We start from the raw sequence: 24,114 nt of genomic DNA, 5'->3' as shown, positions 1-24,114 counted from the left end.
TCCTTTAGTTTTGACTGCAGTAAATTGTGGGGTGGTGGTGTTATAAATTGCAGATTTTTAGCAAGCTGTACTTCCTGTAAAAATGTGCATAGTGTAAATATATTTCTAACACAGCTTATTTATTCAAATAAGTCTTTTTTGGTTTTTAATTTTATGTAAGTGATAGAAGCATTGTGCAGCACTAGAGAACTGCCCCAGTGGAGTGTAGCAGCACAACCTGGAAAAGCAGCAACCTGAGTGCAGCGTAGCAGCAACTGAGACAAAGGTCAGTGAATCCTTAGGTGTTTAAAGCAGGGCTTAAGCAGACTTGTGATGTGTATTCAGAATTCCCATTCTGATGCCACAGCCTATGAAGGCAGCTTCTGGTCCTTTATGATCCATAATGTTTTAAAACACAAGTTGTGTACTCAGAGCAGCTCTCTAAGCCTGGCTCAAGTGCTGAACAGAGCTGGGAACAGACGTGTTTTCAGAGCATGCTGGATAGAATGTTTGTTAAGATTTTTATTTTAATTAAAAATGTCCTCTAAAACAGAGCTGGTAGAGACAGTGCCATGAGCTGGAATTTCACACTGTTGCCTACTGCAGTAGTTTTTAGCTTGTAAAGAGAAGCAAATGACAGACCAGGCATGGAGAGAAGCGGATGGTGAAGCATCTTAGGCTCAGTTAAAGTCTGGCTGGAAAGCCCTGCCCTACTGTTAAAGAAACAACTAGAAATGGAGGGCTTGGGTTCAGCCCACAGCCCTCCCTGAGGAAGATCAAACCCACCTATTTAATTCCTTGGTGAGCATCTCATCCCTCAGGGGAAAACACAGGTTTTGGAAGGACAGAAAATACTGTCCAGAGCCTCAGTCTGAGTCTGTGCTCCCTGCTCAGCCAGGGGCGAGAGACATCCATCAATTCAGACAGAAAAATGGGCTTCTGTGAAACTGCAGAGTAGGAAACCTCAGCTGCCAGGCTCAGCTCCCCACACTGATACGTATTTCATCCACTGACAATTTAACATAAAATGCAGGCAGTAGTTTGAAATTAAGTGATGAATTTTGTCGGCTAAGTGTTTTGAAATACTGTTTAAGCAGTATTTGATTCAAAAATTATTTGAAGTTTGGCCGCTAATGTAATGAGGTGAGAATTTCCATTGAGATGAAATAGGCTAATCAATTTGAACATTGATACTGAGTTAAAGCAGTTTAAAATGTCATTCCCTGCCAGGGTGATAGATTCCACTTCAGTGAAATTTCATCGAGGGAAGTGGCAGATTTTCCCTCTCTCAGTCGCTTCAGATGAATTCAGCTCAGCTGTGATGGGGAGGGTCATGACATCCTGGCCTCATAGGCAGCCTGCTATTCTTTCACTTCCAGTAATTTGGGGCTTGGTCATTAACTTGGCTGTTTCCAGGTGGGGGCCTATTTAACCCCTGCACCACCTGAGCACTGTTAAACTGCAACACCGGAGACTCAAAGTACCCCTCAGGGGCTGTTTTCCTTGCAGACTCCAGGGGCTGCCTGTGAAACCAGCTGCAAGTGGCAAACATAAATGGATGTAGAGCCCTGTTCCTGCTGGATGTGTCAGTAATGATCCCAGTGCTGCAGCCTGGCTGTCACTCCCTTCGAGGGGGCTGGTAAAAGTTGTTCTGTCTGGTAGTTGTGGGTAGCAAGGGGAATTCAGCCTTCAGAGATACCCAGGCAGTCTCCAAAGCTGGGGGTGAGGGCAGGTGGCAGGGCTGGTTTCAGGTGACCTAGTCTGGGACCATAAACTGTCCCTGGTCACGGCATTTCAGGGTGGCTGATGTTGCACTGGCTTGCTCAGGTGAGACCTTTCTGCTCTGTGTTTTGAGGGTTGCTCCATGCTAGGAAATGTTAGTCCTTTCTCTTATTTTTTGCCACGGAGAACAGGACAAACGCAGCTCTGCAGGCTGGAAGTGGCAATTGTGACTGGAGCTGAAGGCTTTGTTGTTGTTCTGTGCAGCTGGAGGAGCACAGTTCTGTGCCCCCATCTCCAGCACAGCTGCTCTCTCCTAGCTGCTCCCTGGACCCTCCTGCACAGGCTGGATGGAGGGCCAGCTGCTCAGGATTGTGTATTTTGGGGCTTTAAAGCTACCTAGAAACCTCAAAAAGGCTGGAAATTTAATAGTGGACTAGAGAAAGAAATAAAGGATAGTTAAACACAGTGGCTTCCTCAGGTCCTACACTCATGAACTCTAAAATCACCACAGAAATACAGCCTGTTACAGTCAAAGGTTATATGTTATAGAAGATTTTTTTTTTTTTTTTACTTTATATAGTCCCCTGAAATTATTATCCATAGGTTAATCCTGTATCACAACTGCCACAGGTCTGACTCTATTTGGGGGGTGTGCAGGAATGGCTTTTTGTCACGAAACGAGAGAGAAAGAGGAAATGGTCAGAATATATTTAATATGTAGAGAAAGCAGAAAAGGAATTGCAACATTATAGTTACAAAAATCAATATGTTCCTTGCGTATCAGTTTTTATTGTTTAAAAAAGCCATTTCTCAGCAAGAAAGCCCCTCTCTGCACGTGCGTGCCCTGGCAGAGAAAGGGCAGCTGCCCACAATCAAAACTCACCTTGCAATATCTTGCTTTGCAAAACCTTGTACCGTTTCCTCCAGATGCCTCTTCCTGAACTAGAAATGTGAGTTGGTAGTGAATCCAGTTATGCCATCGCTCTGGATCGCTGCTGTCCCTTTGGCTTTTTACCAAAAAACCATCCTCAGTGTAGGGCTCCTCATCGCCGCTGCTCCTGGGACTGATGTCGCTGTAAATCGTAAATATTTAGATGTGCTCCTGGTCCTGGGGCGAGAGTGGCAGCGCGTTAAAGCTCCAAAAGAAGAATGTCCCGGTGAGAGGTGGGAAGAAACATTTCAGTGTCGCGTCACCCCGAGCAAAGGAGCAGCACGGGAGTCGGCCTCAGTCGGCGCTCACGGAGCGGCAGCGCAGAGCCGGGAGCCCCGGGCTGGGCCCCCGCTGCCCCCACGGCCCGAGAGCGAGGGAGGGAAGGCGCTGCGGCGGCGGGGAGTTGAGGGGCCCCGGGGCGGGCAGCCCTCTCTGCGCTCAGCGCCTCGCCATCTCGCCCCTTTGGCCAGAGACAAACCCCTGAGTGCCCCGGCTCGGCTGGCGCCTGTCCCCCCTCCGAGGCGTACCCCCGGTGCGACCTCCTGCCTGTGCCCCCAAAAACGCCCGCCACGGGCGGTGTGGTTCATGTTTTAAAGCACCTGCTCGGGGCCGTTGGGTTTTACGTTAAGGTGCGCGTTGTGGTTTGTCACGTCTTAGCGCTCAGGTGTGTCGATGGCCGCCCACAGAAGGATGCGGGTTTGTTTCTGACCTTGCCACACAAAAATAGCTGCACGTTTCTTCCTAAATTAACACGCGGAGCAGCTGTTCGCCTTCACCGAAATTAGTGACGCTCCGTGAGCAGCCGGCGCCGGAAAGGTAATTCCCCTCCTCCACGCCGCCGGCCGCTCCCGGCACGGACGGGCGGCGCAAGCCCGCGGCGAGGGGATCCCGGCCCCGCTCCCAGCGCCGGCCCTGCCGGGGGAGCGCTCGGGGTGAGCCCGGCTCCGCTCCAGCCGCGCTGCGAGGCCCCGCGGGGATCCCCGGCAGCCCCTCCGCGGGTGCGGCGGGGCCCCGGCGCCGGAGGGGGGGAATCCCTCTTTCCCTCCTCCCCGCCCGGCTGCGCGTACGCCCCGTCCCTCGGCGTGGGCGCTCCATCAGCTCCGCCGGCATCTCCCCTCCTCCTCCTCCTCCCCGCACACCCACACACTTTCCCCGTCCCTCCTCCCCGCCGCTCCGCAGCAGAGTGCTTTTGCATCCTGTGCGGCTCCTGAGAAAGGAGGTGTGCGGCTTTTTTTCCCCCTCCTTTTTATTTTTAATATTTTTTTTTCTTTTATTTTCTCCGGAGTGGACCTTTCGGAGGAGCAGCAGCCGCGGCCACGCGGAGACCGAGCAGGAAGGATGGCCGGGGGGCGCCTCCCGGGGCTGTTTTTCATCTTGCGTGAGTACCTGGGTGGCGAGTCGCGACACTGAGCACTGTCGCGACAAGGCAGCCCCTGGCGCTGACGCAGACTCGGCGCTGTCACGGCACCGGTCCCGCATCACCTCCTCCGGCTGCCACATAGTCTCCACTTGCTCTGTCGCGACAGGGACGCCCCGTCGCGATAGAGTAACTTGCTCCGGCGGGCTCGGGGGTGGCTTGGGGGTGTACGGGTGAGCGGCAGGGGCTCGGGGCGCTGGGCCCGGGGCTGCTGGCGCTCAGCCCCGCTGTGCCCGCAGACGCCGCGGCTCGCCTGGCCGCCGAGCAAGAAGTTGAAAACCTCTCCGGGCTCTCCCCTAACCCCGAGAAGGACATCTTCGTGGTGCGGGAAAACCGGACGACGTGTCTCATGGCCGAATTCGCCGCCAAGTTCATCGTCCCCTACGACGTCTGGGCCAGCAATTATGTGGACGTGAGTGGGGGCCGGGGGCGGCCCGGGGGGTCCAGGGCTCCAGCAGGACCGGGGGGCCAGGGGACACACAACGTACGTGTCTGCCGGTACTTTCGGAAAGTCCTTCATCTCCTCCGAGGATTTTCAGCCAGGGCAGCGGGGGGCCCGGGGGGCTCGGGGGTCGCTCCGCTGAGCCCCGCTCCCCTCTTGCAGCTGATCACGGAGCAAGCCGATATCCCGCTGTCGCGGGGCGCCGAGATGAAGGGCAAGTGCGGCACCAACGAGTCGGAGCTGGAGCTCTCCTGGCTGGACCAAGCGTACACCCTCAAACTCTCCTTCCTGAAGGTACGGGCTCCCCGCACGCTGGGACCTGGGGCGGGGGCGAGGCGGCTCCGCGGGTCCTGACCGGCCCTGTCTCGGCAGGAGGGGCACAACACGTCCCGGGGACCGGAGGCGTCCTGGAGGCTCAGCCGGATCCAGTTCACCTACGACACCTCCGAGCGCACCTACTTCAAGGATGCCGTCAGCCGTAAGCGCCCGGGCTCGGGGTTTGAGGCAGATCCCGGCGGGCGAGCGCGGAGCCGGGCTGGGAGGGGGAGCACCCTGCGGGCTACTCGCTAAATGCAGCTTACGGGAAAAAGGAAACCCCAAAAACCCCAAACCCTCCCGACAAACCTGGGACCAGCTGCCAGGTTTAAACCGCGTAGTATTTTTTTTTCCTTGCTGGTCTGGGGTTTTTTTTCCCCCCGTCTTGTTTTTAATCACCGCGGTTGCCGTGGGAGGGAGAGCCCAGCTCTGCGGGTTTGCTGTGCTGCTGGGAAGTCCTGTGGGACCCAGGGCCCGAGGGGATGGGACAGGGAGACACCTGGGCTGGAAAAGCTTGTCTCCTTTTCTGTGGGGAGATTGTTTTTTGGTGTTAATCCCGATGATGGTTGAATAGGTGGGAAAGCAGCAGTTTCCCAAGATAACTGAGATTGACATTAGTATCATACCCCTACACACCTCCGCACCCAGCAGCCTCCTCTCTTCTCACTGGGTTTCTATTCTTCTGGCTTTCATTTTGTTTTTATTTCATTTTGGCTCAGAAATCTGTTGTCGAGAATTGAAAAATGAAATATTGTCATTTGCAAATTGTTCTCCTGCAGGATTTTCCAACTCCAGTGAATAGGGCATTTAGAGTTGTTGCCATAAGACATGCTGGTTTTGGGGCTGTTTTTCCCACTAGTGTTTCTGCATTTTGAGTCCCCAAAAACAAGGAGCTGGCCATGCCTCATCAGCCTCTGCCCGTGCGAAGCACTGATTGCCTTTTTGTGCTGATGGAGGGGAACAAAGGGCTGCAGAAGAGCGGGTGGTGGAAGATATCACTCATTCCACCCGGCTCAGCCGCATTGGGCCTTCGCTTGCAAAACAAGCTTGGTGTGATGGGAAAATATTTTCTCGTAATTTATACTTGGGTGAAATCGTCACGTCGTATTTTCAGGAAAGGCTTTATGGCTCGTCTTGTTTCGCGGTGTGGTCCCCAATGGCACTGCTCCTTCCTACCTGGATTCAGAGCCCAGGTGCAGCCTCAGAAATGGTTGTTTCCCAAATGTAGGGAGTACAGTTACAGTCCCGGGCTGAGCCCTGAGTATCTGTGAACAGGAACCATTTCTCTGATGCTGTGGACTCCAGGCGTTGTGACTGGAGCCAAGCTGGCGGCAGCAGAGCCAGCTCTGCCCTTTGTGGTGCAGTTCTGTGTGCTGGAGCTGTGAGTTCCTGCTTGCAGGAGGCCACCCCGGTGTGGGAGCTGCCCTGGCTGTGTGGGGTGTCACACAAAAGCAGGGTCCCCCACAGGGAGGACACTCCAGAAGCAGCAGGGCGCTGCTGCCGCACTGCGCCCCGGCCGCGTCGCCCGCGCGTTCGGTTTGTTGCTTCTGTTGGCGAAGGGTGCTGAGGCCAGGCCCTGACGTGTCTGTGTCCCCTGGCCAGCCGGGAAGCACACGGCCAGCTCGCACCGGCTCTCGGCCCTGGTGACCCCCGCCGGGCGCTCCTACGAGTGCCAGGCGCAGCAGACCATCTCCCTCGTCTCCAGCGACCACCAGAAGTCCGTGCAGCTCCTGCTGTCCGAAGTGCGGATCCAGCCCTTCGACATCCCCGCCGATTTCGTCTTCGGTGAAGGTAAGGAGCGGGCACGTCCTGCACGCCCGAGGTGCTGATGCTGCCTTTGGAAATGTTACAGTGTACTGAAGGAATTTGGGTCTCGCTTTTTCTGGAGCAACCTTCCCCTCACTGCAGCATGTTACCAGTGCTCCCTGCAGTCCCTTCAACCCATTCCTTACCTCTGTGGTTCCCCGAAAGGCTTTACAAATTGAGCCAAGCTGCTAAAGCATGGACTCTTGTTGTATGTACATTGGCTTGTGTGAGGACTTGCAGAGTCAGATTGCTGGCAAGCCCCAATGCAGCAACCCTGGGGAGCCCTGCAAGGCTGAAGTGTCTCCTCTGCAGCACAAAAATTCTTCAGCACAGCCCCAGAGGCTTCTTGGGGCTGCTGCACACTGAGGAAGCTTGGGGCTGCAGTGGCAGGAGACCCTGGGGGTGCACCTTCCTGGCTTCAGTTTGATTAATGCTCATTGTGAGTGTGAAGGAAGCGTAACGGGCTTCACTGAGCCTCCTCAAGTACCAAACGCATGGGATGCCATTCCCCTTCTGGGGTTCTTTAACGTCCATGGTGGATAAAGAAATCTGACTTAAAACATGCTGTTGGTATCAAAGGGTTGCACTGGAGTCTGCAGCAATGCTGCCGTGGCATAGGATTCCTGCAGCTTTAGCTTCCTTTATCCCGAGGAACCCCTGGTGCTCCTCCTCCCTGGCTCCCCCCGGCTTTCCCATCAGGTTGAATGGGGCAATGTAATCATGCTCACCTGGATTAGGTAAGACCAGTCCCATTTCGTAGTGCTGCCTTAGCACAAAAATTAGTTAAGCTCTTTATTGTGACCAGGTATAAATAAAATGTGTAATAGTCAAGTCTTTTAATAACAAGTCAGAAAATGGAGGTATTGAAGACTAGCATTAAAAACATGGAGCTTTATTATTTGGTACGTGGGAAATCCTTTGGAGCACAATAGCAGCCCAGCACTGACTGCAGAGCTGAGTGGTTGCACTCACGAGGCGCTTCCCCGCACCGATGTAGTAAATTTGTGCTGTTGCATGTGCTGGCTCTGGCAGAGCTCTGCCTGGCTGAATTACTCATGGCAAGGCCAATGCAATACTGAGTAGGTTTTATCCGTGGGCTGGGTTTCTTTGTATCAAAGTAGCACCACATTTTTTGTAGATTTACAGGGAGAAAAAAGTAGAACTTAATAGTTTGCTGTAATTTTTTTTTTTTTTTGTTGGGGTAGCTTTACCCTCTCTTTCCTCCTGTGAATCCAGGATTCCAACACTCAGGGTTGGGCTGGGCAGGCCTTGGAGGCTGAGAACAGCATGTTTAAGATATGCAAGACTGTGTCTCTGTGATACGAAATTTGTGAAGTCCAAGAGCTCCCAGTTAAAACAACCAAACTTGGGGCTCATTGCCAAAGGAATCTACCTGCTGTTTTCATGATGTGCTTATTCCTGTCAGGCAGCAAATTTGTTTCTATTTTTTCTCTTTTTTTGTTGAAGTTTGGTGGGTTTTTTTCTCCAGTACACAAAGAGATGATGTTGGTTTAGCAATCTTTAAACATATGGAAGGAATTCCTTCTCTGGAGGACAGAATGGCTTCTCTCTTTGTCAAGCTCAATGGGGTTTTCTGTTGTTGTTGCTCTCATTATTTAATTACGCTCCTTTTTGTTGAATTCTGCTGGATGGTAACCACCAGAGAGCACCTGGAGAGGGTGTTCAAAGATCCTGGGAAGTGATTTATTGATGGAGCTCCATCCAGGGCTCTGCTGCTCTCCCAGCAGCACGTTCCCACCAGCCGAGCTCATCCTCAGCACACACATGGCAGAACAGGATCCTTTGTGGGGTCTGAGAATCGCTGCCAATCTCAAGTTACAGTAATTAGCCTTCTCCTTTTTGGTTCATTAATTTCCCATTAGGTAAAATTCCTATTAATTATGAACAAGCTACAGAACATTTTAAAATATTTTAGAGTAGAGAAAGAGACCAGCTAGAGGAGAAGAATCACTGACACGCAGGAGGGTTTGGGCCCTTTTTTCCACAAAGAATTGGGGGAAAGGTTTCATCATTAGTCCTCACACTGTCCTGGTAGGGATAAGTTAAAAAGCTTGTAGAGAATGATTTGGTTTGTTTTTTTTAATGTCTAAATTCGTGTGGTAGAGTATTTTTTTTAGACACTGCTTCCAACCTTCACAAATCCACATTTATTTATTTATCTATTACTTTTTTATTTTTTGATACAGAAGCAGCAGAATTTTTTTTCATTCAGAGTTTGCTAATTTTTTTTTTTTTTTAATAGGGGAAGTGTGTGTACATTTTTCAGCTTGGAAAATGAGTGCTGGATCAAGAGGGTGTGAGAAGATTTTAACTGATGAAAGAGCACCAGAGAAACTCTTTCGATTTTATATCTAAAAATTTGAATATACATCAATATGATGAAAAATACAAATACAAAGGGATACAATGGCTGAAAATCAGGGACTGGGATCCTGGGGTGGTTCAGAGGGAGCTGAGACCTTCCACTTGAGGGCCACATTTTCTTAAGGTTCCTTTGCACCATAGTATGCAGCTGCTTTTAAAAAACACCCCGTCTTCCTTTTTTTAAAGTTTTTTTTAAGCTATTTATTATAAACACCCATCTCAAAATCTCAAAAATCTTGTCATGCCAGACAGAGCTTTTCCACCCCTTTGGACAATCCCTGTGCTGATGCTCAGGCTGGTGCTGGTGCCTGCAGGAGGGCACTGTGCCTTTTGCCGGGGGTTTTGGTGTTTGTTCTGCAGAAGGATTTCCTGCAAGAGGAAAATGGGCTCTTAGGTGGTTTCACAGCCTGGTACCGGAATTGGACGAGCGCTCACCATAGAAACCGTGGCAGTACGTGAGCCTGGGAGGAGGCACAGCACAAAGGAACAGTGAGGAATGTACCTGAACACCTCCTCTGTACCAGTCTGCAGTGGGTGTTCCACGGGGCAGGGACTGGGGTGACACTGCCCTGGCAAAGGGGTGACCCCGCCGTGTTCAGGATGCAGCAAAACTCCCAGCATTGCCTGAACCTCCTCTTTTTTGCCAGGCACCTTTTTGCTTCCCTGGGCCGAGGGTAAACCCCAGTAATCTGGGAAATGCTGAGATCCCTGTGACCTGGAGCGAAGTCCTGGGGAAAATTTGACAGAAAGGGTTGTTTACCTGCAGGGTCGTTAATTTCAAAATCATCCCAGTGCCGTGGTTTTTCATTTGTCAAGCATTAACCTGCCCATGCTCGAAGGGGTTGAATGTCCACATTTGTCTGCTGTGGACATTATGCAAACCCTTCTCCCCTCCTTGTTCCCTGTTTGCCTTTTCCTGTGCTGATGGAGCAGGAAAGATACCTGCTGCCTGCCTGCCTCCCTGCTGTGTTGTGGACCTCAGTGCCTTTGCTTTGAATTCTTGGGGTGAAAAATGCTGTATAAGTGTTAAAGTACATTGTTATAAATGTGAAAATATTTTTATTTGTTGTAAAATGATGTGGTTTAACATTATATTAATTCATCCTCCTAGCAGTCAGCACCCGGAGAGCCTCACTTCTGCTGCAGATGTGTCTGTGCTTAGCACTTTCCAGTGCCTCTGTGCTGGGTTTCCCATTCCCTCTGCAGTCTCCAAAGAGCCCAGCTCTTTGGTGGTCTGCTCCAGAAGGAGAAAATGGATGTTTCTGGCAAGGAGAAGGTGTGGGTAGGGCAGAGGCAGCTGCTCTGCCTGGGGACGTGCAGCGGGTCCAGCTGGGTTTGGGGATGTGTTGCTGGAGACTGACAGCTTTGCTTTTTTCCCCCTTTCCTGTTGGCTTTATTTTTTTTTAATTATTATTATTATTTTAATCATCTTAAAAATAGTGTCAGGAAAAAGAACTCTCTTCCTTGGCTACCTGCAGGAGTTGACACTTTTTTGAGTCATGACACAGACACTTAACCACAGCCATGGCTTTCTGTGGATGACGGATCTCTGGCCACGTCCTCTGGCATGTTTTGTGCCCTGCAGCTGGTTTGCTTTGGCAAAATTTGGCGGAATTCAAATGTTACAAGTGGATGCTTTACAGCTGGGGCTGTTTTCTGCACTGGTGCTTTTAGCTTTGCCTTCTCCACTGGCTGCAGTCCCCCACATCCAGCCCGTTCTCCTGCAGATACTGGAGCATTCCTGTTTAGGGAAAGGTGCACGAAAAACCCAGTGTGTCTGAGCACAGGGGAATCCTCTCAGCTGGGTTTCCAACAGCTTGCTTTCCATCTTCTGTAGGGTTTAAGCTAAGCCACTTTCAGAGCAAAAATCAGTGTCCAGCCACGGTGATCCGCTGCTCATTGGCACCTCAGCACACCCTGTCTGCAGCCGTGTGGGGAGTGCACGGGAGCTCCTGGAGCTTGGATCCTTCCCGTGGGAGTGGTGCTGCTCTGTACCTGTGGGCAGAGGGCTCAGAGCAGCCCCGGCCCTGCAGAACCCCCTGCGTGTGCCTTTTCCTGCAGTCAGCTCAGCCTGGGCTTGTGTCCCCGTGAGCTGCTCAGGCCTTAGCATCCTAAACTGGGAACAGTTCCACAGAGCACTAGAAAACCAATTTTGGGAGCTAAGTAATAATCAGGATTTCCCCCCCATTCTCCTTACTACAAACAAACAAAACCCCTGCATTGCAGCAATTGCTGAATCGACTGTGCCACAGTCCTGGTGATTAATCACTCCTCTGGTGAAACTGTGAGCAACTGGAACTGAAAAAGGACATTCTTTGTGTTAGACTACATTTCACTTTTGCTTTTTTTTTTGTTTCACCTCATTTACAGTTTGAAATGTTTCCTGATGGCATTGCTGGGAGGAGGCTGCACTCCAGGATGTGGTGAAGCTCCTGGTTGGTGCCGGCACCACTGGAGATGAGTCTCTGCTGTCACCTCCTGCCTGGGCCTGGGGGTCTCTGGGATTTTTCTGCTTTTTGCCACATGCTGTTAGATTTGTGGAGCATTTGCTCTTCGTGGTTATTGCAGATCTCTGCCATCAGCTGCCCAGGGAACCCATCTGGACAGTCTGTAGCAAGGGGTGGAATTAGTGGTGCCCTTTGTATTCGCTCATCTAACACACAGCCTTTCTATTTTCTATTTTTTTTTCCCCTAAAGTTGTCATTGTTTTCTGTACATTTCTAATACAATGAGCCAGAGAATTGTCCTTCTTATATCACGTACCCTTTTTTCTCCCCACCAGAACTGGCGTTTTTCTTCTTTTTAGCCTGTCAGTCCCATCTCAGCAGCATGGGCTCTGCGTGTCCATCAGCACAGAGGTGCAACAATCCTGTGGGGGAAAAACGTGTATCATGATCCTGTCACTCAGGCCTGCAGCAGACTCTGGAAGTGTAAGGGAGCTGAGCCAGGATTACCAGTGTATCATGTTTCCTGACCTTAGTGGCCTTTCCAAGCTCAATAGAAAATTATTTTCCCATTGTATCACCATTTTCTACTGGTTTATTGGGCTATAGCAGAGTCTCATCAGCCAGAGACAAAACCACTGGCAGGGCTCATGTTGCTCCTGCTCCTCCTTTGCCGTGTTTGGTGGCCGTGCGGGGTGTTCTTGGACACAGACACGGCGTGTGCTCGGCCGGGGCTGTGCCTGGACCTCTGCCAGCCTGCGGACAGAGGGGGAATCTCTGCGTGATGTGCGGGGTGAGTCTGGTGCAGAATTAAAGGCCTCTCCAGACTCTCTAACAAATAAATGAAGAATAAACAAAGCAGCTCTTCCATCACTCAGGAAACTCGGCCTTCGGCTGCCCCGTCCCCAGCGAGGCCATCGATGTGTGGCAGAGAGGGCTGAGCTTATGGGCATGAAGGTGTTTTTCCAGTGCGTGGGCTGGTTTGATAGATGTGTTCTCTCCCTGCATCCCTGCGTTGTGACTGATCCCTCTTGCCCCAAAGCAGTTGATTTTCTCCCCGGGGCTGTGCTGGCGGCTGCGGCCGCTCCGTCCTGCGCGGAGCCGTGGCCGGGAGCGGCGGCAGCTCGGCTCGGCAGCGTCCCACCCACGGGCCTCTTTCCCCTTTTCTTCCCCTGCAGAACACAAGTGCCCGGTGGACCAGAGGGAGCAGCTGGAGGAAACCCTGCCCCTGATCCTGGGGCTGATCCTGGGGCTGGTTATCGTCATCACCCTCGGCATTTACCACATCCACCACAAGCTGACGGCCAGCCAGGTGCAGATCCCTCGGGACAGATCTCAGTACAAACACATGGGATAGGGAGCAGGACCGAGCAACCGAGCATTTATCAGGTAGAAAAAGCAAAAGCACTTTTTTCTGCGGGCAAGGAAAGGTTCTGGGGGGGGCAAGGGATGGTATTCACAGCACCTAATCCGGAGTATTTCATGGAGGCACTCAGGCTAATGCTTGGCTTTAACACAGACTGTAAGGAGACTCGAGGTGTCTGTAGGTGGTTTGAATACCTCCTTTCAGCAGCTGGGCTGATCATCTGGATACAGAAATGCTTCACATGTCAGAGTTTCACGCTGGGAGCACAATTAACTTTCTTATTTTACTTATTTTTTTCCCCTTTTCCCATCTTAAGAGATTCTTACCTCCCCCTGCATCACCTTTGGAGCATTCAGCCCTCCCCATTCCTGTCCATGCAGGAAGCAGGGTTGGGAGAGAAAGCCATTGCACAGGGTTAATTCAGTCCCTCTAATGAAGGGACTCAAACCACATCTCTGAATTTGCACTCATGTTAAGGAAAGCATGGAGGCAAATGCAGGCTTGCTTTGGGAAAAAAAGGGGAAAAAAAAAAAAAGTAACTCCAGTGGAGCAGATTACAGCTGTGGAGTTGACCCCACACTTGAGACTGGGTGAAGAAAGTTTGTTTTTGCTTCTTGAGCCACATCTGAACTAAACATAGGGGAAAAAAAAAAAAAAAGAAAAAAAAAAGAAAAAAAGTATCGATACACAAATTATAAAGTGCCATGCTACTGCAAGTCAACTGAGAAATGCTTCTGGCTTGGCATCCTGCACGTATTGTGATTGTGGTTGAGATGTTACATTGCTACCTGCAACTGATAATTTTCACAACAAAACAGAACAAAAAAAAAAAAGAGAGAAAAAGAAACCAGTGATGTTAAAGTTACTATGCAGATTATTCAGGTATAATCTAATGTAACAGAAAAAATATAAGGGAACTCTTGAAATTGATCCTAAATGTAGATGATTTTTAAAATTAATTAAAACGTGTGCATATATAATGATTGATTTGCCTTCTTAATTTGAAATTACGTAATGCTTTGTACTCACTCCATGATACCAATGGAGCTGGAACACAAATACATCATCTGAGTGGATATTACCTGTAGGATTTATTCCAGCAGTGGGTTTGCTGCGAATGGCTTGGTGAAGACACGATGGTGGTTCAGTATTCTGTGATTTGTTGGTTGTCCCTAATATTCCTCTCTCTCTCGGTTGTTTTTCCTGAGTGTTGTGTGGGCAGTGATGTGTTTTATTCCAGCACCGTCCAGTTCCCACTGAACCCTTTGACTCCTCTTGGCTCGGGTGTGACCTCAGCAGGAGTTAGTCCAGGCTTTGTGTCAGTTCAGGGTGTGGAAAACACTTCCTTGTCCTTAAACTGATTTATTTCAGAGGCTTGATTGTTTTCTTTCAGCTTTAAAGTCAATCACAGAAAAATAATAATTTCAACATTGGAAAAAGGCAAGAGAAGAAACTTAACTGTTCTTTAATGCTGTAGTCTCCTCCAAGATTTATGGGGTTTTTGATGAAGGTGGATGCAGCTTAAGCCTTCCTTTAGTCCTGCCTTGTTTCTGGTCTCATTGCTATGCTATGCTCAGCTTTCTGTTTTCTCATTTGGATGCAATAAGCAAAATTATGGCACTAAAGATGATTGTGGCCTTGCCCTTTTCCCTTAGAACTCCAGTGAAAGGGTCCTGGGTGAGCTTTAGACTGACCAAGTGCCACTGCCTACAATAAGCTGATAATTAAAAAAGAAAACAAAAGGTTCTTTTAGAGGCAATTAGAAAAAGCCAGAGGTAGCAGGAGGGTGAATAAAAGGATTAAAAGTTCATCCTTAATAGAGAGGAGCTTTGTCCTGCCTCACCCTTTGTCTGCCCTGGGGCCAGGAAGGCTGTCCCAGCCAGCTCCCATCAGCCTGGCACATCTGCCACTGTGACATCCCAAAGAATAATAAAATACAAAAAGGAAGCCAACAGCTGAGCTGCAGATGCCAGAGGAGCCCCTCCACTGCCATTTGTCTCCTGGATAGGCCATCCTGGCCAGGGGGCTGTTGGAAAGGTGGGAGAATTGCACCCCACTGGAGCCACCCCCGTCACTCAGAGGACATGCCCACCTGGCTGGCGTCCTCCCTTGGAAGAGGGGGAAGTTCAGGGGCTTCACATGGAGCTGCTGAAGGCAGCAGAGCCCGGGGCTTGGCCGAGGGGCTGTGTCAGTGCAGCAGAGGCAGTGCCTGGGGACACCATGCCCAGGCTGCTCCGGGAGGTGGCTGTGCCTTGTCCAGGTGAAGCTGCTGCTGGGCTCCAGTCCCTTGGTGTGGCGTCTGTTGCACCATGTGAGTAAGACGTGCCTGCTGGAACAGGGAGGTGCTCCCTCCCAAACATCTGCGTGGATTTAAGGTGGAAAAAAGCTGATTGATGGTGGCCTCTGTGAACTGGTTTTAACTGATCCTGCACTGACCCTCTCAGGGCACTCACAGGGCCTGTCCCTGCCTGACCCCGGAGCACTGGGGTGGTGGCAATGGCCATTGCATGGGGACAAAGCCCCCTAAAAGCTGATGCAGCTCCTGTGCCTGCTTGAAGGACTTCTGCTGCTTTTCACGTCAGATGGGGGTTTCCCTTAGGAAGCACTTGGCATCACCTTCGGGGATGAGTGTGTCAGTGAGCTATTAGGAACACACTCCCAGGAATTCAGTAGTTATTTCTTGATTTTCTGAACTGATAAATTTTTTTTTTTTTGTTGGACTAAAATGGTTTTGCTTTTTGAGGAAGAAGGGAAAAAGAAACAATAATTTCATCTCAGTGACAGTTTGTGTCCCAGACTGATTTATCTTCTTGGTTGAAAAAAAAAGTTGTTTAATGTTTTGGGTGAAAACCTTTACAATCTTTTCGTTCTCTCCATCTTTTTGCTCACATTTACTAAAATTGATCTGAATTCTCCATTGCTTTAAGCTTTTCAAGCCTATTTATGAAAAATTATTTATGCAAGAGATTATGTCCAGCTTCCCTCCAGCCTGTCAAACTGCAGCAGCATCTTGAGGATGGCAGCACTTTGTTGTGATTTAATTTTGTATTTAGCTTTCATTTACTGATGGCTTTTTATGGGTGAGCTGCAAATTGAAAGCTTTGCTTTATAGATGTTTATGAACACAGCAGTAGAAGGTGGATAAATACACCTTATCGCCCTACTGAGCTCTGTGAGGACCTGTAATAATTAAGCACTTACTAAAGCAGCTGCTAATGACTTACAGAGTACTTGTGATTAGAACTTTAATTATAAATTATGGATGTATTGCTGAGGAAGGGGCTGACATAGCCAGTAAATGTCCTGGCCTCTGCTGCTCTGATTAGGAGTAGTTTGAGAACTGTGAGCTCCGAAAAAAGCCATCATTCCTTAGTGACAGGTGGGGATAATTTCACTGGAATATCCCACACCTGGAGCATGGCCTCAGCTTCTGAGTGAATGGCTGCTCTTCACACGCCTCACTTGTCTGCTTTTAGGTGATGGCATTACATTTTTTCAATGTGTTTCAAAGTATTTACTGACTTATACGAAAAGTAATAGAAATCCTCATTTTTAAGACTTGAAGATAGCAAATAACACTGTACATTCAGCAGCTGACTGGTGCTTCTGGGGAAACTGGGAGGAATTGCTGTCAGTCGGTGTGAGAGAGCAACAGCTGTGAGCTTAAAATCAGGGTAAGGCAAAAGAAGAAAGGGATTATTAAGAGGGCAGAGAAAGGAAGGTGAAAATGCACTGACACCTAGAAATCACTTGGGGCAGCTCTATAAATCACTATTTATATTTATAGATATATATGTGTATTGTACACACGTGTCTCTTGTATATATGTATTTTATATATATAAAATATATTATATATATATATAAATATATATATGTATATGAGCACTTTCTTTTCTTTTTTATCTACTTGCCCCAGTACTGTAGGACTGAGTCAAATCTATAAAGCAGAGAAAAGGCATGGGGGAAAAAAAAACACCACACTGAAACTTAAAGCGTTTATTAATGAATTTATTTAACTTGCATGTGCATTTGTCTCACCAGTAGCTGGTGTTCACAAAAAAACCCCTTTGAAATCGACAAAACTCTCATTAAATTGATGAACACTGTTTAAAGTATCTAATGATAAGAAAGTCGCAGAAAATTCTTCATTTGTACAGCCTAAAATGTGCTGAATATTGAAGAAAAAACTCCCACCAACCCCCTTTTTTTAAATTCAAAGATGGTTAAAAAAGGTAATTCTGTGGCTAGTATTAAGTTGTGCCGTTGCCTGGACTGGTGCAGCCTGGTTTCCTGAGTTGTCAAGCCTACAAAGGAGAGCCCTGGGAGGCTGTGGGTGCTCCGGGAGCTGGGGCAGCGGGAGCCAAACACATTTTCTTCAGTGTCTTCTTCAAATGTGCAAACAGGGGCAGGGGGAGAGAGCACTGGGGATAAGACACTGATGTAACAACAGCTATTCCGTGTTCCAAATCATCCTTATCTCCTTTTTCCTTTTTTTTAAATTGCTTCTCTCCCTCCAAATATTCTTTAAGGGCAGATCTAAAGGAGCTTCTTTACTATTGGCAACTCTTTTCTCCCAGAGGAAGATCTTTAAGCAACAGCTCCTGCCAGGTTTAGATGTTTGGTTATAATTTACTACAATAAATAACAATTAATTTATTAACTAGAAATTCAATAATAAGAAAGAAACTGTGTTTTCACAAAGTTGGCTCTGTGGTTCCTAAAGATACCATAAAATGAGGTCAGTAAGAAAAAAAACCAAACTTGAAAAACATGGCTTTTGTATTATATGTAATTAAAAACAACTAATCGTTAATAAATAAAATCAGTTTCTCATTGAAATAATTATGAAGCACTTCTAAAAATTTTAAAGGCAAATCTATTTAGGCCTACAGTTAACATGCAAAGTCATCCAACAAATAACACAAAATTGTACCGCAGTAGTCAACTGTTGCATCAACATTCAGAAAGGTCTAGACAGCAGCACGACTTCTCTATGGCAAACGCCAGGCAGCACCTCCCACCCCGGCTGTGCCTGAGCTCCAGGGATCCCTCTGGGCTGGGAGCAGGAGCTCCTGCCCTCCCTCTCCGCTGCCGGGGCGTGACACACTACTGGAGCCTTCCGGGGTGGCAGAACCGCCCTTGTGGTGGCATAGAAAGAGAGGGATGGCTCCAGCCCCGGAGATCCCTTGGGCCAAGGCTGGGAGGGGGGAAAGGGAGCCCCTGACCACGGCTGGCCCTCAGCAGAGCTGGGGCTGCCACTGTCACCAGCTGCTCCTGCCAGCATCAGCTGTCCTTGGCTCTTCCAGCTGCCAAGAGGGCGGGATGAGCACTCTCCTCACCCCATGGGAAATCTGCAAAACCTTACAACTTCCTAAAGGTGGTTGTGGTTTCTTTTTTTTTTTCTTTTTTTTTTTTTCTCCTGTTTTCAAAAGGGTTAAAAAAAGTAGGAAACTTCATCTTCTCAAATTCTCGCTAAGTTACACTTATTACTTCAACTAACACAACAGTTACATGACAAAGTACTGCAAGTTATCAAAACGTACTGTACAGAAAATTACAAACTTGTTGCAAAATACATTGCGCTGCTCTGACCGAGATAAAAAGTGCTTTGTTTTGTCAGAAAAGTGTTCTTGTGAAACAGAAGTGCCACAGCCTGCAGTAAAGCTCAGGTGTTTCGCTGTGGCCGTGCTCTCCTCTGCTGAATTACCTTTCCAACGTTGGCATTTGGTGCCTTCTGCCAGCAGACAGCAGTGCTGGGAGCGCCGGTGCGTGGCAGAGCGTGGACTGCTCCCTGTCCCTGGCACACCGGGAGCACAGAGAGCACTGCCTGGCCTTTGGGGCTCTCTGTACACCATGGGATTTCCACAGGGCTGCTTTCCTTCACAAGCTTTTCCTCCTCCCTGCCTGCGGAGCCCACACAGTTGCTGCCATTCCCACACGCCGTGAGCCGGGCTCTGCACTGACCTCTTCCCAAAAAAGCTTCAGCGATGCCTGTGCTGCCTCATGAGGGGCACGATGCAGGAGGGGGGTCCAGCCAGTTTGAGGAAGGGGTGTCTCAGCAGTTCCTGTGCCGTGGCTCTCTGCGAGGGCTCCCGCACCAGCATGGAGTCCAGGAAGCCCCGGAGGACCGAGGAGACCTGAAACACCACACTGCCATTAGGGGAGGACAAAACCAGCCACTTCCAGCTGTGCTGCCTCTGTGCATGCTGTTTTCTTGGGAAGGCAAGGGACACTCTGATCTTCCCTATTGCACCAGCTGTGCTGAGCTGAAGGGCCGTGGGTCTTTGCTGTGCCGTTGATGTTTGAAGTGTTTGGGTATCACTGGGGTGCAGAACAGCATTAAGGTAGGCTGAGGGCTCAGGTCTGATGGAAACACACCCAAACTGGGAGGTGCCCAAAAGCTTTGGCACCTCACACGGATGTACCAACACACCTGCAGCAGGGCCGGTGAGCTGAGCTGCTCTGGTCCTTGGGCAGGGGGGAAGCACAGAGTGCCTGAGGCTGTGCTCAGCTCCCGTTGCCATCACTGGCTGCAAAAGCAGTGCCAGGGTTGGGCACAAACGAGACTGGGACTGATGGCTTTGGCCTCACTTCCACCCCACCTGTACAGGACCCACTGCTCAGCTGTAAGTTACCATCTGGGCGTGCAGGGTGTGCCCGCAGTGCTGGTGACCCCCAGGGGCAGGCTGACCTTGTGCACGTCCTTCACGCGGGGCGGGAGGTTGTCCCGGATGCGGCGCATGGCCTGCAGCGGCGGCTCGTTGAAGTAGGGCGGCTCCCCGTCGATCATCTCGATCACCATGATGCCCAGGGACCAGATGTCCACCTGCAACACACACACAGGGCTCGTGAGCACTGCTGCAGTGCAGGGGGCCAACAGGCTCAGCACTGGGCACCGTGCAAACCCTACAGCTGGCTCCTGCTGCTGCCAGCAGTCTGAGCGGCGCCATCCATCTTTCTTTTTTAACCAGCCAGCTGTGACTTTTCTTCTGAGCTCTGAGTGCCTTGACAAAACACATCAGCAGGGGCTTACAAACCTACGTCTGTAGCTGGGTTAGGTGCTGCCCTCTGGAAGCTCCATGCCTTGGAGACGCTGTGTCCCGCTGCCCTGCATTCCAGCTGCACTGATTCGCACCCAGTGAATGCCACCCCCAGGCTGGCTCTGCAGCTGCTGGAGAGCAGGGTGCACTTCAGCTGCTGTGAAATCACTTACTCCATTCCCCTGAAGCTTAACGAGTACAGGACCTCCATTCAAGACCCCAAGGCAAATGCAAGCACTCACTACACCCAGGCTTGTTTACAACCAGCACAGGTAGCACATTATGTAAGACCTTTGGAAACTGATTCAGCTCCAGCTCAAAAAGAAAAAAAAAATTTCTTAGTCCTGGCCTGCTGCAGAGCTGCTCCAGAATCCCAATCCTCTGATGGCTGTAATTCCTGTCATTTGCCAGCCCAAATACAGCCAGGGCCAGTTCATTCTGCTTTTGCTCTTTTGCCAACTCTATCCTTTAGCTTAAATCCATTTCCTCCCCCTTTCCCTTCTGGTGAGGAAACTTAATGTAGCCCAAAGTTCAGTCACTTTATAATCCCCCTAAACTATTAATGGGCTAATAATAGTTGATGCTATTATCTCTGGAATGTCTTCTATGACAGCCCAGATCCTGGGTGGAGAGCAGTGCCTACAGGGTGCTCTTACTGTGCCGTGCCAAAGCAGTGTGAGGATGGAGCAGCTCCTGCTCAGCTTATCTCCCCTTCGCTGTGTATATCTGTATTTCTAGGTATCTCTATTCTGTACCGGTATGTGTCTGTGCACCTGTGTGCAAACACACCCGTGTCCTGGCTCTGTTTGCTGGCAGGGTGGAGCTCTGCAGCTGCTCCTCTCAGGCAGCAGCTCTGTCCCCACGGGGAGGAGCAGAGGCAGCCGTGTCCCCCTGGGGAGATGAGTCAGTGTCACGGCTGAGCTCGGCACAGGGATTGCTCTTCCCAGGCTGCCGGGGCAGCAGTGCCGTGACTCACAGCTGCCTCATGGATGGGCTCTGGCCCTGCAGAGCTGCCAGCTGCCCCCACCTTGCTGGGCTCCTCTGAAGGGTTCCAGTAAAAACCTGTGTGTTGCCTTTCTCAGAACATCTGGCAGTGCTTGAAACAGCTCCCACAGAGGTGCTTTTCCTGCCTCTTTCTCTCAGCTGATGACAGCAACGACTGCAAGGAATGAACCCATGTGGAGGCCAATCCTACCACAGAGGGTGGCAATGCAGCCCACTCAGCTGGGCCCGAGTTTGGCACCCTACAGGACCCACGCTTCCACTGGAACTCTCCAAGAGGAAAGGAATGGCAGGCTTTGGCTGGATGAAAGCAGTGGCCCTGTGCAAATACTGACAGGACCAGGCTGTGCAGGAGGGGCGTGTGAGGTGGCTGCTGGTTTGGCACATGCAGATGTGCACACCTGTGGCTGCAGCTCCGGACTGCAGGCTTGATATTAAAGAGCAGCAAAGGGCCTCTCACAATGTGCAAATGAAGCCAGTTTCCTTTACTGCAGCATCCCAAGCCAAAATATGGAAAAGCATTAGACTGCTTAGAGTGCTAAATGGAGTTGTTATTTAATAACTTCATCTTGGGGAAATACTTTCAAACCAGGCACGCTGCAGCACTCTGGGGCAAACATAATTGCTGCTATTTAGCATAGCTGTGCAAATGCTTCTGAACTGCAGGGCTCTGACAGAGCTCCAGGGGGTTGGGATATCCCTTCCAGCAGTGCTCACCTCAGTGCCACAGGGAGTTGGGATATGCCCCTGGAGTGCCCGCTGTGCTCACCTCAGTGCCACAGGGAGTTGGGATATGCCCCTGGAGTGGCCCTGTGCTCACCTCAGTGCCACAGGGAGTTGGGATATCCCCCTGGAGTGCCCGCTGTGCTCACCTCAGTGCCACAGGGAGTTGGGATATGCCCCTGGAGTGGCCCTGTGCTCACCTCAGTGCCACAGGGAGTTGGGATATCCCCCTGGAGTGCCCGCTGTGCTCACCTCAGTGCCACAGGGAGCTGGGATATGCCCCTGGAGTGCCCACTGTGCTCACCTCAGTGCCACAGGGAGTTGGGATATGCCCCTGGAGTGCCAGCTGTGCTCACCTCAGTGCCAAAGGGAGTTGGGATATGCCCCTGGAGTGCCCACTGTGCTCACCTCAGTGCCACAGGGAGTTGGGATATGCCCCTGGAGTGGCCCTGTGCTCACCTCAGTGCCACAGGGAGTTGGGATATGCCCCTGGAGTGCCAGCTGTGCTCACCTCAGTGCCACAGGGAGTTGGGATATGCCCCTGGAGTGGCCCTGTGCTCACCTCAGTGCCACAGGGAGTTGGGATATGCCCCTGGAGTGCCCACTGTGCTCACCTCAGTGCCACAGGGAGTTGGGATATGTCCCTGGAATGCCCACTGTGCTCACCTCAGTGCCAAAGGGAGTTGGGATATGCCCCTGCAGTGCCAGCTGTGCACACCTCAGTGCCACAGGGAGTTGGGATATCCCCCTGGAGTGCCCGCTGTGCTCACCTCAGTGCCACAGGGAGTTGGGATATCCCCCTGGAGTGCCAGCTGTGCTCACCTCAGTGCCACAGGGAGTTGGGATATGTCCCTGGAGTGCCCACTGTGCACACCTCAGTGCCACAGGGAGTTGGGATATGCCCCTGCAGTGCCAGCTGTGCACACCTCAGTGCCACAGGGAGTTGGGATATGTCCCTGGAGTGCCCGCTGTGCTCACCTCAGTGCCACAGGGAGCTGGGATATCCCCCTGCAGTGCCAGCAGTGCTCACCTCAGTGCCACAGGGAGTTGGGATATGCCCCTGCAGTGCCAGCTGTGCTCACCTCAGTGCCACAGGGAGCTGGGATATCCCCCTGCAGTGCCAGCTGTGCACACCTCAGTGCCAAAGGGAGTTGGGATATCCCCCTGCAGTGCCAGCTGTGCTCACCTCAGTGCCACAGGGAGTTGGGATATCCCCCTGCAGTGCCCACTGTGCTCACCTCAGTGCCACAGGGAGCTGGGATATCCCCCCTGCAGTGCCAGCTGTGCTCACCTCAGTGCCACAGGGAGTTGGGATATGCCCCTGGAGTGCCAGCTGTGCTCACCTCAGTGCCACAGGGAGCTGGCATATGCCCCTGCAGTGCCAGCTGTGCTCACCTCAGTGCCACAGGGAGTTGGGATATCCCCCTGCAGTGCCAGCTGTGCTCACCTCAGTGCCACAGGGAGTTGGGATATGCCCCTGGAGTGCCAGCTGTGCTCACCTCAGTGCCACAGGGAGTTGGGATATGCCCCTGGAGTGCCAGCTGTGCTCACCTCAGTGCCACAGGGAGTTGGGATATCCCCCTGGAGTGCCCATTGTGCTCACCTCAGTGCCACAGGGAGTTGGGATATGCCCCTGCAGTGCCCATTGTGCTCACCTCAGTGCCACAGGAGTTGGGATATCCCTTCCAGCAGTGCCAGCTGTGCACACCTCAGTGCCACAGGGAGTTGGGATATCCCCCTGCAGTGCCAGCTGTGCTCACCTCAGTGCCACAGGGAGTTGGGATATGCCCCTGGAGTGCCAGCTGTGCTCACCTCAGTGCCACAGGGAGTTGGGATATCCCCCTGCAGTGCCAGCTGTGCTCACCTCAGTGCCACAGGGAGCTGGGATATGTCCCTGGAGTGCCAGCTGTGCTCACCTCAGTGCCACAGGGAGTTGGGATATGCCCCTGGAGTGCCCACTGTGCTCACCTCAGTGCCACAGGGAGTTGGGATATGCCCCTGCAGTGCCAGCTGTGCTCACCTCAGTGCCACAGGGAGTTGGGATATCCCCCTGCAGTGCCAGCTGTGCTCACCTCAGTGCCACAGGGAGTTGGGATATGCCCCTGGAGTGCCCACTGTGCTCACCTCAGTGCCACAGGGAGTTGGGATATGCCCCTGCAGTGCCCACTGTGCTCACCTCAGTGCCACAGGGAGTTGGGATATCCCTTCCAGCAGTGCCAGCTGTGCTCACCTCAGTGCCACAGGGAGCTGGGATATGTCCCTGGAGTGCCAGCTGTGCTCACCTCAGTGCCACAGGGAGTTGGGATATGCCCCTGGAGTGCCCACTGTGCTCACCTCAGTGCCACAGGGAGTTGGGATATGCCCCTGGAGTGCCCACTGTGCTCACCTCAGTGCCGTAGGGCAGGCGGGATATCACCTCTGGTGCCATCCAGTACGGCGTCCCAACCAAGGACTTCCTCCTGGGGACCTCCTTTGAGACTTGGGCACAGAACCCAAAATCGGACAATTTTATCTGTGAAAAGAAGTGAAAGCCTCTCTTG

At 51.1% G+C, this 24,114-nt stretch overlaps 2 protein-coding genes across 3 annotated transcripts in view; one reads left to right on the top strand and one right to left on the bottom strand.

The window, feature by feature from the left end:
* The first annotated feature begins 3,344 nt into the window (after positions 1 to 3,344).
* LAMP5 (lysosomal associated membrane protein family member 5) lies at positions 3,345 to 13,654 on the top strand. Of its 2 annotated transcripts, none has more exons than XM_066316539.1 (7): positions 3,345 to 3,448; positions 3,918 to 4,010; positions 4,289 to 4,461; positions 4,654 to 4,785; positions 4,864 to 4,969; positions 6,409 to 6,597; positions 12,620 to 13,654. In XM_066316539.1, exons 2-7 carry the CDS (start codon positions 3,971 to 3,973, stop codon positions 12,796 to 12,798), a joined length of 819 nt encoding a protein of 272 aa, XP_066172636.1. In that variant the 5' UTR covers positions 3,345 to 3,448; positions 3,918 to 3,970; the 3' UTR covers positions 12,799 to 13,654. The 2 variants fall into 2 exon arrangements, with proteins under 2 accessions (XP_066172636.1, XP_066172635.1); XM_066316538.1 differs by lacking the exon at positions 3,345 to 3,448 and adding an exon at positions 3,487 to 3,564.
* Positions 13,655 to 18,196: 4,542 nt separating this feature from the next.
* Positions 18,197 to 24,114, bottom strand: part of PAK5 (p21 (RAC1) activated kinase 5) — a 96,676-nt gene continuing 90,758 nt past the window's right edge. The window contains 3 exon segments of the mRNA XM_066314457.1: positions 18,197 to 18,946; positions 19,501 to 19,635; positions 23,961 to 24,086. Of these exon segments, the coding sequence (XP_066170554.1) occupies positions 18,791 to 18,946; positions 19,501 to 19,635; positions 23,961 to 24,086 (417 nt within the window). The 3' untranslated portion in view covers positions 18,197 to 18,790.

Source organism: Sylvia atricapilla, chromosome 3, assembly GCF_009819655.1.
Source record: "Sylvia atricapilla isolate bSylAtr1 chromosome 3, bSylAtr1.pri, whole genome shotgun sequence".
NCBI classification, from domain to species: Eukaryota; Metazoa; Chordata; class Aves; order Passeriformes; family Sylviidae; genus Sylvia; species Sylvia atricapilla.
Note: the sequence above shows the minus strand (reverse complement) of the source record. Positions and strands in the feature narration are given on the sequence as shown.

What these genes read in the sequence shown, in the direction of transcription:
- LAMP5 (XM_066316539.1), top strand. Translation starts at nt 3,971, where the DNA reads ATGGCCGGGGGGCGCCTCCCGGGGCTGTTTTTCATCTTGC. An exon ending in TCAAACTCTCCTTCCTGAAG is followed by an intron (nt 4,786 to 4,863) that starts GTACGGGCTCCC and finishes CTGTCTCGGCAG; the next exon opens with GAGGGGCACAACACGTCCCG. An exon ending in CGATTTCGTCTTCGGTGAAG is followed by an intron (nt 6,598 to 12,619) that starts GTAAGGAGCGGG and finishes CTTCCCCTGCAG; the next exon opens with AACACAAGTGCCCGGTGGAC.